The sequence below is a fragment of the Electrophorus electricus genome, chromosome 9, assembly GCF_041902795.1.
Source record: "Electrophorus electricus isolate QZ-2024a chromosome 9, ASM4190279v1, whole genome shotgun sequence".
NCBI classification, from domain to species: domain Eukaryota; kingdom Metazoa; phylum Chordata; class Actinopteri; order Gymnotiformes; family Gymnotidae; genus Electrophorus; species Electrophorus electricus.
This window is the reverse complement of record NC_137505.1, coordinates 5965584-5982219: the sequence shown is the minus strand read 5'-3', so window position 1 is coordinate 5982219 and position 16636 is coordinate 5965584. Positions and strand designations below refer to the sequence as shown.

At 41.3% G+C, this 16636-nt stretch overlaps 2 protein-coding genes across 8 annotated transcripts; both read right to left on the bottom strand.

Annotated features, from left to right (window-relative positions):
* Positions 1-1099: 1099 nt before the first annotated feature.
* ska3 (spindle and kinetochore associated complex subunit 3) lies at positions 1100-5258 on the bottom strand. 2 transcript variants are annotated; one of them, XM_027027935.3, is made up of 11 exons: positions 5125-5258; positions 4907-4971; positions 4627-4801; positions 3917-4382; positions 3716-3819; positions 2994-3190; positions 2578-2754; positions 2311-2478; positions 2090-2187; positions 1630-1760; positions 1100-1542 (listed from the first exon to the last, which is right to left on the bottom strand). In XM_027027935.3, the coding sequence occupies exons 1-11, from the start codon at positions 5234-5236 to the stop codon at positions 1370-1372; spliced, it is 1866 nt and encodes a 621-aa protein (XP_026883736.2). In that variant the 5' UTR covers positions 5237-5258; the 3' UTR covers positions 1100-1369. The 2 variants fall into 2 exon arrangements, 1 of the variants encoding a protein (XP_026883736.2); XR_014125284.1 differs by lacking the exon at positions 1100-1542 and having other exon boundaries at positions 2000-2187.
* Positions 5151-16312, bottom strand: hcn5 (hyperpolarization activated cyclic nucleotide-gated potassium channel 5). 6 transcript variants are annotated; one of them, XM_081720716.1, is made up of 17 exons: positions 16217-16312; positions 16009-16088; positions 15765-15890; positions 15597-15664; positions 15218-15287; positions 15003-15141; positions 10622-14363; positions 10199-10385; positions 10007-10111; positions 9762-9899; positions 9427-9588; positions 9065-9158; positions 8824-8951; positions 8589-8735; positions 7565-7802; positions 7197-7336; positions 5151-5280 (listed from the first exon to the last, which is right to left on the bottom strand). In XM_081720716.1, exons 7-17 carry the CDS (start codon positions 10801-10803, stop codon positions 5272-5274), a joined length of 1530 nt encoding a protein of 509 aa, XP_081576842.1. In that variant the 5' UTR covers positions 10804-14363; positions 15003-15141; positions 15218-15287; positions 15597-15664; positions 15765-15890; positions 16009-16088; positions 16217-16312; the 3' UTR covers positions 5151-5271. The 6 variants fall into 6 exon arrangements, with proteins under 6 accessions (XP_081576842.1, XP_081576840.1, XP_081576838.1 ...); XM_081720714.1 differs by lacking the exon at positions 5151-5280 and having other exon boundaries at positions 6884-7336; positions 10622-14506; XM_081720712.1 differs by lacking the exon at positions 5151-5280 and having other exon boundaries at positions 6884-7336; positions 10622-14503.
* Positions 16313-16636: the final 324 nt, after the last annotated feature.

Sequence of the window (16636 nt, the reverse complement as noted above, 5' to 3'; positions counted from 1 at the left end):
GGCATTACCAGCAAGTATAGGATAAATACACAAGAAAACCATTTACAGTATATGCACAAATCAATAGGGGAAATATATAAGGTGCAGGGGTAAATTAGACATTTTAAAGCATGTTCATTAGCAGTTTCCAGAGGGGAGCTTATGAATTAAGGGATGTCTGGGGTGGGGTGATCCCCTCTGATACTCCGTTGGCCTGATTCACTGCTCACTACAGTAGCAGCACCAAACCAAACAGGAAGAGAAGAGGAAATTCTGCTCTCACCAATGAGACTAGCTCAAGGGCAGGTTGGGCAGTGCAGTCTTGTGAACTGTCTCCATGAATACATGCACTTCTGGGCTTTCTTTGTGATGGAAGTGATGTTTTCACTCCAGCTTAAAGTGCTGGAGATGGTGTTGCCTAGGGTCTGTCTGGACTCTACCCCCCAACTGTGGTGTTCTGATTACTAATGGATACTTCCTAAAGCCTCATCATTTCCTGTTTCAGTGGTCTGTAGGTCACTATGACAATCCACCTCCATTTGGTACTTGCTCTTGTTACTGTTTGTAATTAGATCTATGAGGGTCACGTCCTCTGCAAACGTAGGTTGTGCAGCTGAGAGGTTGCTGGAAGTGCAGTTGGTGTATAGCAGAGGAGGTTTGTGTCGTACCTGTGCAAACAGACAGGCTAAGATGTAAAGACCCGGTAGAACAGGCTGATTCCAATTAGGAAGTTGTGGATCTTTCTAGACTGATGGAGCTTGATTTGGGTAAAGTTTGCTCAATAACAAATCAGAAAAGGTTGCCAAGCCAAAGTTGTCAAATATGTGTGTCCATATATTGCAGGGTGAAGTACAGACACATGTTTACATCATCCAGAGCTATCTGTCCTGTTTGCAGCCTGACAGAAATGCATCCACACCAGTGCAAGTGCAGAAGATAGACTTGAATTCTATTAACCAAATTGAAAGAAGTTTCATGTACACCATCAGACATAAATTATTAATTTGTGTTAAAATGGGTAAATTTAAAGGAAAGAGCACCCTGTTGACCACTATTTCAGTTCTACGGTGACTCGGATATGCTTCAAGAGAAAACTAAAATGACAGTATAACAATTTCTATAGGCAAGTATATTTTATTTAAATATATTTATTATCAAAATAATGTACTTTTTACACTTAAAATACAGAATAAGTAGATTATTCTATTAATAACTGAGAACATTTTCTACTTAAACAAGAAAATATTTTTGGGAGATTTCATATTCTGAAGTTCCAACTAGCAAGCACTGAACTACCAATAAAAACATTTAATGTTTTTTTTTTAAGCAAAATATATATGCATGGGACCACAGAGGAAATTAAAATGTGTTAATGTCTGGTTCAAGACTTCTAATCTGATGTCTTTGTCAGGATCTTGAACGTTGCATTCCTTCCAAAACCCTGCACGTTCTCCAATCTTTTCAGCTCAACAAGACCCAAGATGTACATGGGGGCCTGAGGCCCCGCCTCCAGAAGCTTCCTCAAATCTTCCATATGGAACACTTCAAAGTTGGGCTCACCATCTGTCAGAATCAAAATTAAGTGTATTGTTTATACGCCGGACGGGTTCGGACGTGAATGTGAGCTAAGAAGGCAGAGTGTCCACTGACCTCTACATCTCTCCTCAGTGACTCGGTTGAGTTTGTCGATTGCTTGGTTCAAACTGGAGAGGGGGATCTGTTTCATGTAAGAGGCCAATCTGTGAAACTCCTCCTCAGACACTGGAGCAAGACTGTGAGCTCTGTCCAGTAGAACAGCAATAATTTAAACAGAGGAAGAGAGAACAATAGTCAAAAATATTTTACATTATGCACTTGATTCCAAGCATGTTGAATATTTCTAGGTTATCGGAATCCAGTATTAGTCACTACAGAACTGAGCTGAGTGAATCTTACTGGCAGACCTAAGCAAAGTCACAGCAGCACATTAAGGAATCAGATAACAGCTAATTTAATTTCCCTGAACAAAATGACTGCATACATGTTACGTGCTTCCTACGTGCAAACTGGGCCACCTGGGGTTGATCACTGGACCGCAGGATAACTGCTGACTGGGGCACACGTCTCTCACCTGTTCTCCTTCCCAGGTGCCGATGTCTGCAAACGAGCCTTCGAGGTTTGCTGTACTGACGTGGCGGTGGGTTTTTTGCAATTTCCCTGAGACACGAGCTTCAAGGTCAAGAGAGCATACGAGATTCAGTGGCTGTAGCCTGGCCAAGGATGTTACAAGCCAACGTTTCATTATACACCCCCATATCTGTAGCGATCCCACAGGACGCGGCAACGTCTTACTTTGAAGATATCCTGCGTGACGGAACTCATGTCAGGCATCTCCGGTGTGCGTGGCTCTTCTTGGAAATCCATGCGGAGGCGTGGGGTGGCCAGACACCAGTCCTGGGTGTGCTCCTCCTCCGTGGGCACAGCAGGGGCCAGGGGATCAGCCCACCTGCCTCCGCCCATCTTCAGCCCGGCAGATCGGTCATGTGGTGAAGAGAACTGGCTTTCACAGAGGCCTGAACCCTGTTAATACGCGAGTCATAAGTAACGGCAGCTACTTACACATGGCAAGGAGCTGCCGAAATAGGACTGCATGCTTGGCATTTCAGGCGTGGTGTTCTTTTCCTGAGGAAGACCGACTGGCATCTGGGGCTGGTCAGATAATGCAACTGTTCCGGGCAAGCACTCCGAGGGCTCCGACAGGCTGGTCAGGGATGGGAGACGATCCTGTCTACCTCCCTGGAACAGTGACAAGGTCACAGTGGGCTAACTGAAAGGATTATATACCGTTGTTCAGTAGGCCTGTAGTAGGCCAATGTGGACACGGATGCACAAGCACACAAACGCACTTCATGAAGTTTACTTTTAACATTTAGTTCACTTTGGTTACTCTCTTGTGAAGACCTAACCCTTACTGCACACTCCTGACCCACACCATCAAGCACTCACGTCTCCAGGATGCCTTCAGCAACACACACCTTTCTTGCGCTGACAAGCTTGGTGATATAAGGTGTCTCAAACACAGGAAGTTCAGGCGTTGCGGCTCCGTTACCATGACCAGGGGGGGATTGAGGCTCACTCTCTCTGGTTGACGGAGCAGAGGGTGGAGCCAACTGTTTATTCACTGTAATCTCCAGAATGGAGAAAACAGGCACTTCTGGAGATTCCATGCTCTCTACCAACCGCAAGAGAAAAAAAAGAGATGGTGAATTTCTCAGGACAGGGCCACTGGAACTCTCTCTGACACAAGCACATGTGACATGAAAAATCTTATAGTCAAATCATGAGACCTGGGGAATTATGAATAATAATTTTCCTCCTTTAAATGTAGCTGCTAGAAGTTAGCACCAAAATGGGGTAAACACACAAGCACTGATGCGTAGAACTGCACCATCAGCAAACAGGTAGGGCACATTTACAGAGTCTGTGTGGTACAGTGCATGTACAGTCCTGGACAGATAGCATTTTAATTAGTCCAGGAGCAGTACTTGGCAGTATAGTACCTATGCCATATTATGCTACTGAATTAACCAGTGGTGAAGGAAACTGCAGGTAACCTCAGACAGGAAGTTTTAAGTAGTTCTGGCATATTTATAATAATATAATAACATTAATAATACTACAGTTCTCCAAACCCATTAGGATCAAAGAAATTTCATTTGAAATTCAGCTAAAGAAAAAATGAAGGAAGGGGTTTTACCACGGGAACACTTCTGAGATTGGCCACCAGATGGCAGAGTAGAGGTGTTTTGAGGTGGTGTTTTGAGGTGATGTTTTGAAACATCTCCCATTTTGCTTTTAAAGCTACAACACACACAACGCATGTCCACAATTAACACACGTTTCCTACTGGATGCTCACTCAATTACAACTTTCAATGAGATTAATGATGCGAGTCTACCTGTCAGCATTCCTGTCCTTTGTCGGGTTCTTACGAAACAGGTCCATGGTGAAGTCATTATTCAAACACATCGTGTGTTCCGTGATGCCGAAGTCTTCCAGTCGAGGGGTAGGAGCATCCTCGTCCATGCGCAGAGAGCACCTGGGTGTCTTCGGCTGCGATGGCTCCGTCGTCATGACGAACGGGGGCGGGGAGAGAGTCAGGGCTGGGGGACGAGCTACACCATCGGACGGTTCTGCGTTGCCAAGCACCATCTGGAGGTGGAACGTGGAGAGTCCGAAGTCCGAGAGCTGCGGCGTGCGCATCTGGTCGTCGGCTGCAGGAGGCGTCTTCTCGGGCGTTTCCGGAGCCGCAATCCGAACCTGAGCCTCTTCCTCCTCCTCTTCAACCGTCACCCCAGTTAGCCCTCTCCCCGGCACTTCTTCTACAGGACGCCTGGACTCTGTCTCACCTTTACCATTTCCCTCTAGGCAAACAAAGCAAAGTAAATAACAGACGTAGTCTAGTCAACACAGCTCACCATGCCAACAACACTATGCAAAAGTCTACGATTTTGAATGTCTACTTGCTTTAACTTACTACTACCACTAGACAACTGAATGATCTGGACGACTGAAAACCATGGACATAAAGACATACTTGTTAACGTTTGTTTTTAAGGATTACAAATGGTGGATAATACTGAACAAAATGTAGTTGTAAAGTTACACCTGAGGTTTTTTGGAAAGCCTTTTCTTGTGGTTTGTATCCATATTTCTCATAGTGGCTCCTGATTCTATCAAGGTCTTCGGTGGTTCGCTGTTTCACCACCATGCAGGCCCTAATGAAGCTGCTCAGCTCTGCATTCCCAGCCTGATGAGATGCCACTTGGCTTTGGACCCGTTTCTGAAAACGTGCCCGACTGTTAGTCATCTCTGTGACTGCTAAGACAACAGATGCCAACACGCACCCCAGCCAGACTATAATTACTAACGAGCTCTCGGTGGTTACCTTCAGTCCTCTAACCTCAGAGTGGAGCTCATGTAGTGCCTGGACCGCCCCACTGGCTGTGTCGTCTAAACAAGTTAGTTCAATGAGAATCATCCAACAACATGACCAGGAAAGCCGTAAGACATGCTATAACTTAAACGAGCATGACAAGCGCGATAGGCTGACAATCAATAACAGTCGGGGAGAACATTTGAGCAGCTAAGATCGCGTAACGCTACCTTGCTCTTCGTTGATGTTGCTGCTCGCAGCGTGCTCCAGCTTCGCTCTCTCCGTCTCTAAAAACACGACCAGGTTCCGGACCTGAGCGAAGAAGCGCTGCGACGTTTCCATTGCATCCAAGGGACAGTTTGGAAAAGCAGCTTAACCTAATTAAACTAACGCCAGAGGTTAGCGAGCTAGCTAACGAAATGATTGTTAAACTGAAATCCAGTTTAACAAAACGCCAACGTAGCGTTAGCTAACCTAGCAAGATAGCTAGCTATAATTCGAAAGCTATGTACTTAGTTAGCTAGTTTAGCTGCGTATTTTGCAGGAAAGTCTAGAAAATACAGTTAGCTAACGTAGCTTAATCTCCCAATATTACAAGATACACTACTTCAGTTGGGATTGTAAATGAACACAATAACTCTATTAAATAGCTGCTACACAAATGCCCACAACTATCCCAACGCTACCTAGCCTTAGGTTTGAGACTTTTCAAATTTAGCGCTCCTTCCGGTGTTAGCCGGAAGTGCGTAAGCCCAGTTGGGTTTCGTTGCCAGTGTGACCTAACGTTTTCCTGCTGCCATGTTTGAAACATATTATCTCATTTCTCTGTTTAATTTTGTGTACCATATACATTTAACAGAGGCTTTTATGCAAAGTGATTTAAAAGTCTGACTGAACACAATTCAGGAGCCCAACAGTGGCAGCTGGGTGTAGGTGGGGCTGGTATCTTCTGATTACTAGTTGAGTACCTTTAGGACTGACCTGCCCCTGGGGTTATAGTAATGATGGTCTGATAAAAAAATGCCAAATCTGTATTTTAGTTATTTTGTTAAAATGTGGTTTTCATATATATTGGTGGAAATGATAAAGAAATTGTATTATTTCTTCAATGTTTAAAGTATTAGTGTTTGTTTAATATCTCTTCCATGGTCATATATCTTATACATATGTTATCTTCTGTCTTATCAGATTATCATTCAGAATGTAAATGATATTTCAAGGGCAGCTAAAGAAGTAATGATGTCAAGCCCTTATTTGTTAATTAGAATAAATTCCAGATCCAGGGAATATTTTTCATTTTGTCCCAATACACATCCACTTTAAAAAAGCAAGTGAAACTTGCCATGTTGCTTCTGAAGTAAAACTGGGCTGAAAACTGTCTAGCCAATTGAATGTTAAATAGCTTGAGAAAGGTTTGGTATGGCTGAGATATACTACACTCACCAACACCTGTAACATCAATAAGAGTCCTTTTTTAAGAGTCTTATCACTACACTTATCTACGCCTGTAACATCAATAAGAGTCCCTGGGCAAGACACAAAACATTACACTCACCTATACCTGTCACATCAATGAGTCCTTGGGCAAGACTCCTAACACTACACTCATCTATACCTGTAACATCAATAAGAGTCCTTGGATAAGACTCTGATCACAACACTCACCTACACCTGTAACATCAATAAGAGTCCTTGGAAAAGACTGCTATCACTACACTCACTGAGACCTGTAACATCACTCAGAGTCATTGGATAAGACTCCCAACACTACACTCATCTACACCTGTAACATCAATGAGTCCTTGGCAAGACTCCTGACACTACACTTATCTACACCTGTAATATCAATAAGAGTCCTTGGTAAGACACCTATCACTACATTCATCTACACCTGTAACATCAATGAAACTAAATTGCTGTGGATAACAGAGTAACGTAATGTAAACTAAACGTATGCAATACATATTTTGTATTTAGTTAGGCTAACACACCAGATTTAAATCATGCAACATTTAATCAAGCTTTAACATAACATCATAACCATAAAGTGATTTATTTCCTTGAGTAGTTGTTAGCCTGTGTTTTCCAAGAAAAAACAAACATATAGGGCAATTATCAGTAGTGATTTTATAAACTATATTAGTTACAGTAAACGTTCCTGAGAAGTGTGTCATATATAAATCTAATTTACTGTATGTGCAAACATATATTCATTGGGTACTGTGTGCTTTGGCCTCATGTACTGGTTGGAACCCTGAGTCTATATGGGCTTCAGGGACATGGATCAAAGTTTAGGCCCTACCGCTCTCTCCAAGTCTTTCATAAGCTCTGGGTAGTCCTCAAGTATTTGATAAAATCTTTCCACAGATAGAGAGAACAGATAACATGCAGATTGTGCGTAAACTCTATCCAAATTATTTCCCCTGGTCAGGAGACAGATCTCTGGGAAAGGCAAAAGATAAACAATGTGCATGAAGAACAAAATAGCATGTTGGGTTAATTTTTTTCAAATCATCAAGCGATTAGCTGTTTGAATTGATTTTGACCAAACTAATTTCGTAGGTCTGTCAAAGCTATTAGTAATATTATTAGAATTGCTAACGTATTTAGCATTTTGCCCTGCGTTCTCTAAGTTTTAAAAGACAAATGTCTTGTGTCCCAAATACCAACCTCCAAAATAGTCCCCGTCATCCAGCTCCCTCTTAAAAGAGTTCCTCTGCAAGATGACGTGTCCATGCTCAATAAAGAACATGCGATCGCATGGAGTATCTGGGTACATGATGACATCCCCCTCCTGGAATACCTCATACTGTAGTTGTAGGAGGACGGTGCTCATAATGATTTCATTGCAGTTTCGGAAGATGGGAACTTTTCTCACAAGATGCGAACACATGATCATCAAAATCTCCTTCAAAAATTCAAACAGTTGTTTCGTTCATTTATTCAGCACTCAAATCTAGTCACTGAGATAAACAGCACTCAAATCTAGTTACTGAGATAAACAGTACTCAAATCTAGTTACTGAGATAAACAGTACTCAAATCTAGTTACTGAGATAAACAGTACTCAAATCTAGTTACTGAGATAAACAGCACTCAAATCTAGTTACTGAGATAAACAGTACTCAAATCTAGTTACTGAGATAAACAGTACTCAAATCTAGTTACTGAGATAAACAGTACTCAAATCTAGTTACTGAGATAAACAGCACTCAAATCTAGTTACTGAGATAAACAGCACTCAAATCTAGTCACTGAGATAAACAGCACTCAAATCTAGTCACTGAGATAAACAGCACTCAAATCTAGTCACTGAGATAAACAGCACTCAAATCTAGTCACTGAGATAAACAGCACTCAAATCTAGTTACTGAGATAAACAGCACTCAAATCTAGTTACTGAGATAAACAGCACTCAAATCTAGTCACTGAGATAAACAGTACTCAAATCTAGTCACTGAGATAAACAGCACTCAAATCTAGTCACTGAGATAAACAGCACTCAAATCTAGTTACTGAGATAAACAGCACTCAAATCTAGTTACTGAGATAAACAGCACTCAAATCTAGTCACTGAGATAAACAGTACTCAAATCTAGTTACTGAGATAAACAGCACTCAAATCTAGTCACTGAGATAAACAGCACTCAAATCTAGTCACTGCAAAAATACATGTTTAAATCACTATGTGATACCTCTCTGAGTGATGAAGACACCCAATTCAGAACTTCCTTTTCATCATACCACTTCCCACCGTAGCGAGTCTTAAAGTAGCTGTTGATACGCGTACACAGGTCTTTGGGAAGCTTAATTTCTTTCATATAGCCTTTCAGATGATTGTTCTACAAGAGAAAAAAGATCACACAAATATCACTACTTGAAAAGTGATGGTGTGTGTCTGCCTCTTTAAAGCGCTGTGCGTTCCTGCACCTTGCTAATATAAGTCCATGATGTTATGTCTGCTTCTGTCATGAGGGTCACCGTGTTGGCGACCAGGAACGTATACATTATAGCTCCTGACACCATGCTGGTAACGACGATCCATAGCTCTACCTCATCTAGAGCGAGAAGAAGAAGAAGAACAACAACAAAAAGAAAGACATGAAGATACTCTGTGATTTGCAAAGAAATTGGAAGGATAGGTGTGTTTAGATTAGAAGTGACTCTTTACTTGTTGGTAACCCGGATGCACCATACGATGTTGCAGTCATATGAGAGAGTGCGCGAAAGACCCCAACTGTATACTTCTCTATCACTGTGGCATTCTGAAAAGCATACTTATATTTCATTTACTTTTATTAAAAACAAATTAGATTTCACCTATATTTCACTCAGTTATAAATGAAAAGGTTTTAAAGATATTTTGCATGCAGAAAAACTCTTAGCATATGAATAAATAAAATTAATCATTAATCCAAGTACCACAAAACATGTTTAAAATGCTGGCAGTAAGCAAATAAAACCCCCCCCCCAGTTAACTACACCCCTGCAAAACAATATTAGTCACGCTGTGTGTGAGCTACAACCAAGTACCATGAGATTTTCCCGTTGGATCCAACAATCTATGGGGAACGCCTTCAGCATAGGAACAAAATATTGCACGCATCCATTCCAGTGACACAGGAGGAAGATGACCATAAATACAGACATGACCCTAAAGAGCACTCGAGCCATCTCATGGTCCGAATTTGTAACCTTTTGAGCAAAATGACATGATATTAAAATAGCTATAGTAATAATATTACACAGAATATCAAACAAATGATACAGCTGTCATGGTATTGTGGTGAAAAAATGAAAAGTGCAGCATGGCTGAGGTGGTTTAGTCCAGACGGTGGATTCCACACGTTGGCCTTAAAGCTGCTCACTTGTTCCGCTTCATTTAAAAACCGGACCAGCCGGGACACGCGCAGCAGGCGGACAAGGCTGAGGATTTTTAGAAACGTGAGCAATGACGCCATTGCAGAGGACGTCTCTGAGGAATATTCACTATAGTAATGCATGTTCTGCAAAGCCAAACAAAAACAGAGGGAAATCTCAGAAATACTTTTCTAAATAAATCCAATGAGTTGTTTTTTTTTGTTTGTTTAATATAGAAGAAGTAAGACCCTACCACAACAAATACTATGCAACCAACTGGAAATGATGTAATCACATCTGCTATAAACCAGCCCTTTAAATACATCTGTCTGATGCATTTTATATCAAGAACGGCTGCCTGTGGAATAGACAGAATTGAACAGTTTTCAGTCAGGCAATATTTTTTAGCACTTAGGTAGGTTTTGTGTCTGGTTGAAAGGGTTACCTCACTGTCCTCTGTAACTATGCCCGTCCTGAAGTTCAACCCAATGTCAATCAGGAACAGAGTGTCCGAGAACACATTAAACCCCCCCCAGCCAACTCCGCGATGACCGTTCAAATAGGAAATCTCCATCGGGATCCCAATCAGGTTCATAAATATAACGACCACCATGCATGTTATGTAGTAACTCCTACAAACAAACAAGAATCAAAACTTCTTACAGCATCGTTTTTATGACATAAGGAATAGAAGTTAGACATTGCAGTTAAGCATATTGCATCAGTCATATAGATGATTTATATATTTACACTACTTCACTGTAAAAACATGCATCTCTAAAACTTGAAAGCAAGCATGTGGTGCTGTGTCATAGAACGTCTTTAGGTTCTCGATAAGATTGAAGGACCGACACCGCACACATGGTACCTGAAAGTACTGAAGGGATGGATAACGAAGAGCCCCCTTTTTCTTTGTTTAATGCACTCGATCTCCACAGCCACTTCGCTACCATACACGTGAAGAGACTGCCTGTTTAACTGTGGCAATAGCAGACTCATGCACCAGTCTTTGCTAAAACATCCTGTGTTCCCAGGTGCTTGCCTCTCCATCTTGGCTCCCTGACTAAGCACTCTTTATCGCAGTCCTCCCCTTTTTAAATCACTGCGTTGCTGAAAACTTTGTTCCGGTACTCTTTTTTTCGCTGAGTGCTTGTTTTTCTGCCCCATGTACTAACTAGCATACACACGGCACATTTCCAGTACAGCCTAGGTGGGGTGGTAAAGAAGACAGCTGGTGTCAGACTCCCTATTCTCTGCGTCCCTTCACTAGTGCTAAGCTCATCAACTATTCAGTATTTCCGCTTCATGCACACACAAATTAGGCACGTCTCGAAAGTAGACTCGCTCAGCCTCACAATTGAGAGGTTTTGAATATCATGGTTATGTGTCATCTGAACCAATAGTTGATTCGGACAAAACTAAACACCGAGTTATTCTGGTGCTAGAGTGACAGCTTTGCTACTCATTAACGACCGATTGGCTTAACTGTGCAAAAATGAATCGAAATGGAGGAATCTGCACAAAAATGCATAAAAAGTTTGTTAGTTTTGGGGTTTTATGATGCAAGTAATAAAAACGTCCACCACTCTTCTGTGGTCGCGCTACAGAACACACTGTGTACAGTGTAGAATTACAGACCTGATTTTAGGCACCTTTGCATCAGCTCCCTAAGTGTCAAGGTACAGGGTTAAGTTTCAGTGTTGCACCAAAAATAATGCAACGGTTAACTGAGCTTCCATTTTCCCAGACTTCTAAACTTCATTTAGTGTTACTGAAATACAACACTGAATTCACATATTCAAACAGAGTTAGAGAAGACCATTTATTCTTTGCAAACAATAATAACAATTTATCTAAGTTTTTGAAAAGACATTTAAAAAATGACATCTGGTGACATCTGGTTACATTTACATAAATAATTTGTACATAAATAAATTTTCTGAGGGGAAAAAACATAAACAGACATGCAAACAAAAACAAACCAAACCCATGAGCTGTCCAGGTGTGTCCTCCTGCCTTATATCATCCGTCTGGTTCAGCATCAGTTCAGGAAGCACCGTGTTTCAGCTCAGCCTCGTTCATAGATACAAACACACTAAGTTCAGACTTATTCAGCAATGTAAAAACAGTAGATATACATGACAGGCCAAAAAATGAATTAGCTTTCATAGATGATTTTGGTTTTCATTTTTATATTATTTCTTAGCAATGAAACCCCCTCCACTAAGACATGGACTTGTGTTTATGTTTGCCCATGTCCATTGCCAGTCACATGGCCTGGGGGTTGTTGTTACATTATTGTTTAGTGCTCCAGTTGACCGTTGTTGGTCATTAAGGTCACGTTGGCTTCCTTTGTTGTAATAAGTGCACTTTCATGCTCAGTTTTGTTGTCGTTATTTTTCATTAAGCGCTTGCTTCCTTTTCTTTCTTCCTCGTCCGTGACACTCGCAAGCTTTAACTTTCTTCCAAACGCAGCCAATGCCAGCTGGAATCCATGCTAGCAATTACCGAGAAACACAACAAAGGCTAAAGGACGCCACAGTTCATCAAGGTGTTGACATAGATGGTCATCACTGTCACCATCTGACTAGCACATGACAATTTGCTCTTATATGGGTATTGGTATGGAAAAATCAATATTTTTAAAACATTTGGTCCTTAATATTCATATTTTAGTTATAAATGAGAATTTCATGAACTATAAAGAACTTAGTACGGTATACAACCTCAACTAGTCAATAAAAGAATATAAAATGATGATTAAAGCTTTTCCAATTGCTATGCTACATCTAGTCAAAGAAACACCAACTCAGTTCCTATATTGAGCTTCCTGACCTTTGGCATTTTAAACTTCGTGGAAAACAATGCAGTAGCCTGCAAAAATCTTTCTCAAACAGAGAAAAAATTCAAATAATTAAAATTAGGTGACAAAGGGCCACTAAGATAACATCTTCATTTACTTCTGACAGTTTTATCCAAAAATAGAATCCATAAAGATGTATTCAAAAACAGAGTTGTAACGTTCAGTTATTTTTACAGGTAGCGGATTACTGCTTCTACTATTTCTTAGCAACAAATTATTTTTTTTTCAGTATGACAACTGAAAGTAAATTATACATTATATTTATATTCTAGATTTATATTGCATATATTTTTTATTTGCCCACAAAACAGTCCAAGTAGAAAAAAAGTTTGATACAGGCTATTGCAGCTTCAAAATAAAGTGCACTTGGATGTACCAAAAGGCCTGTTGCAACCCTTCAGTGATGTTTGAATAAGTCCATGACACAGGGGTAGCCAAGTCCAAGTCCCTAATCTAAATACACCTGGCTCTAATATTAAGAAACTACTGAAGGACTTGTTTAACTGGATCAGGTATGATAGATTAGGGTGGGAACTAAACTCTGCAGGCCAATAGATCAGCAGGAACAGATGTGGGACTCCACTGCCCTAACGGATGAGCCCTCAGGTTTTGTCCTGCTGAAGGCTGACCTCTTGTGACACAAATCTGAGTTGCAAGATGAACAATGCAGGAAAAGATTGTTTCTGGGACCAAAACATTCAAAACCTGTAGGCGAAACGCCTAAGCTTGCACTCATGAAGCTTCGCTTATGTCACTTGAGCTCACTTCTTGTTCACTTGCAGCTTTGCCCTTGCATCATTTTAACTGTCTCTGAGCAACCTAGATGTCCGCACTTCTCTGCATGTCATTTGGCAGCATTTTCTGCTTCTTGCAGCGCAAGTCTCTGTCTGGTCTCAGCTTCATGGTTCTCCAGCGTTTTTTCTCATGTTCCATTTCTTGTGAGACCTTCAGAGTAGCGCGAGACGCAGCCAGCTCTGCGGCAGCTCCTTGGTTCTTTGTAGAGGACAGGCTGTAGCGTCTTGACCTTATGCTTCAACTGACCTTGAATCTGGAAACCTTTTCTGCCGCCGACAACACTGACTCGGTCTCAAGCCAGTGTGCATCGTGTTTTTCTCTCAAGCGCCAGGCGCAGTAATATTATGTCAAAGCTGAAAGCTAAACAGGTGAACTTATCTGCTGACCACAGGTCCAATGCACTACTGCGTGGGTGGCTGAAATCTTTTCCCCAAACTAAAATAGTTGGACTACAGCATGTTTTATGCTGAATTGAAATGTTTTCAGAATTCCTCTATCACATATGCTTTTCAACTGTGTAATTTTTACATGAATTTTATATTTGTCATAAAGATTTGAAATGTCTACAAATGTACATTGTATGATTTTTGCTTATATTTGGTTTTGGGGTCCAGCAATATATAGAGAGGATCCACTTACCTTGGTACCATTTTTAAGTATACTGGGGGAAAAAACAAAGTGTGATGGATAAATTCTGAAAACTTGACTCTAAAAAACAAAAATCAGATTTCACAAAGCAGTGCTTTTTCATAACCAACGCTGGAAGAATTAGCTGCCAGGGCGAATTAACACACAGTTTTAGACACAGCTCAGTTCAGAAAGATTTTAGCATATTCTTTATTTGATTTAGGCTTTTCAGATGATGTTGAGGTTTGGTGACGACCCTGTTCCTGTGTCATCTGTTGCGTCTGATCCTACCGAGCAACATCACGTCAGAGCTTCTGGTTCACTCCTAGCAATTAAACTACAAGTTGGTTATTTCTCAATAAGGACTGAAGCTCTTCCTCCGTCAGTGAAGCACCCTGGTAGTGTTCTCATATGTAGCGATGGAAGTGACGTCCATGTAAATAGGTGTTTAATCACTGCCATGTGCTACTTGGAAAAGAAATTAATCTTTTAGTATGAACAATGTTGGGGATAAAGAATGGGGACTTGTACATCTCCAATAGCGATTAGAAGACAATAACTGACACTAGGACACCTCATCAAAATATGTTGACTTGACAAGTATAGTATTATTCATGTTATAATCTATGGGTTAAAAATATGGAAAAAGCGTTTTAACAAGAACACCAGAGAGGGCATTTACTATTTTGTGGAGAATAAAAAATGGCTCATTTTAATGGGTTAAAATTTTTTAAATTCTTTTACAGAGAGGGAAGGGTGAAAGGACTGAGAAAGAAGGTTAGCACCTGCCAACCGGTGCTGGGAGTAGGCCTCACTCACCTGTCATGCACAAGAGACCTGCAGTCCCAGGGCACAGTAAAGGCTAATTTACTCCCTACATATATAAGCTTGTAAAACTTGTTTCTGTTAGAGTGCTCCTAGACTGAGGTACCTACATTCCCAAGTTTGAAAGGTGAGATTCTACCTGTGCACGTAGAAAAGCAGGTGGGCTGTTTTTGTCCTGCTCTTCAGGATGGCTGGCTCAGTGCTTCTTGATACTTTTAAGTCACTGAATGACAACCAGCTCTGTCCTTCTCCCTCAGCTGTGTCACTGATATAGTGGCCTGTCGGAGTAGTCGGTGGTCCTTAGTCATTTAATAGTTTCTACTGCACGTGTATAAATAATGTCAGATTACTCACCATGGTCCATGCTGTCACCTAAATGAGAAACCACCGCCTGGAGTCTGTAGGTGCCAGTGGGTGCACATTCCTGCAACAAACAAATACATCTTTTTTTTCATATGATTAACTGAAAACGCATCACGGCTCGAACGCCATCTCTGTATTAACAGGCCTCTTTCATTCTCTCTCATTCTGTCTCTGTGTCTCTCTCAGCTTGCATCTCTCTTCTTTTTGGTCTCTCTCTCTCCTCACCGGTAGGCTTACTTGCTGTCCTCTAGCTCCCTGTCCTTCTCCTCTCTCATTTACTACTGATGGGTTAAAATAACTTAGTCATTATGGCAGATACTTATACACAGCTGTATTATCACTCCACTGTAAGAAAATGGCACAACTCTACCTGGCTGGGGACTGGAGTTTTCCCCCAGTTTATCGTTTTGTGGTTTTTCCTGGGTTCCCGCTGCTCCACTGAGGACAAACCACAAAGCCATTCAGTCAGCATTTTGTAGCTAAATGGGAATGGGTGGACAGAGAAGTATGTGGGCACGGGTTGATGGTACGAGCTCACCTCGACTGCTGCCTGAGAGAAGCCACCCCAGGAAGGGCAGAGAGATCCAGCTCGGACGGGACGTCCATCACGTCTGAGAGCTTTTGGCCCAGCATGTCAAACCGCTTAAGGTGGAGGACGAAAATACTGTTCCAAGAGGAAAAGTGACTTAAGGACTGGAAGTGTGTGTGAGTGGAGGAGGGTGTGTGTGTTGGACTGGTTTAAAACTCATTATTTAAGGTCATCTACGTCAGACGAGACTCACCGTGTCAGTGTGAAAATCTCCACCTCTTCAGTTGCCTTGCAGCCTACTTCACACTCACAAAAATGCTCAAGTAGTGTTGGCTGAAAAAAGAAAGAGACCCTTTCATTGAGAGTGATAAAATCAAAATGGCAGCATGTCATAATTGTATTCTCTCCTTTACAACACAGTAATGAAGCGTTATCCAAAGAGGGTGTGTAACGTGACAGACCTTAAAGTAAGTGTGTAGACTGTCGGTCGTAGTAGGGCTCAGATTAACAGAGAGGTAGTTGTAGACATCCACTCTGCAGCTCTGCTGTCCACAGCTTTCACAAAATGGAGAACAGAAATATTAAAACATTTGCACAGAAATAACTTGCTGCATCCCTTATACAGTGTGTGAGTTATCACATGCTAATATGCTTGTGTATGTTTTACTCGTAGATAACAGCTTATCTAATGTGGAGCATCAAAGCAGTAAACATGTACACTAATGCAAAGCCAGCAGAGCACGTAGAATGCTCAGTCCATGTCAGTTATGTTTTCCCAAACTCACACACTCTGGGATTTGAAAGTTATGTGATGAATAGAAGCTGAACTGGTGAGCATTTTAAATGTTCACATTTAAGTTATGTATGTTGTGAAACTTTCA

What these genes read in the sequence shown, in the direction of transcription:
- ska3 (XM_027027935.3), bottom strand. Translation starts at nt 5,236, where the DNA reads ATGGAAACGTCGCAGCGCTTCTTCGCTCAGGTCCGGAACCTGGTCGTG. An exon ending in ATCTCAGAAGTGTTCCCGTG is followed by an intron (nt 3,191 to 3,715) that starts GTAAAACCCCTT and finishes TGCGGTTGGTAG; the next exon opens with AGAGCATGGAATCTCCAGAA. An exon ending in AGCTTGTCAGCGCAAGAAAG is followed by an intron (nt 2,755 to 2,993) that starts GTGTGTGTTGCT and finishes TCACTGTTCCAG; the next exon opens with GGAGGTAGACAGGATCGTCT.
- hcn5 (XM_081720714.1), bottom strand. Translation starts at nt 10,803, where the DNA reads ATGGAGAGGCAAGCACCTGGGAACACAGGATGTTTTAGCAAAGACTGG. An exon ending in TTTTAAATGAAGCGGAACAA is followed by an intron (nt 9,589 to 9,761) that starts GTGAGCAGCTTT and finishes TTTGCTCAAAAG; the next exon opens with GTTACAAATTCGGACCATGA. An exon ending in TGTCTTCATCACTCAGAGAG is followed by an intron (nt 7,803 to 8,588) that starts GTATCACATAGT and finishes GAATTTTTGAAG; the next exon opens with GAGATTTTGATGATCATGTG.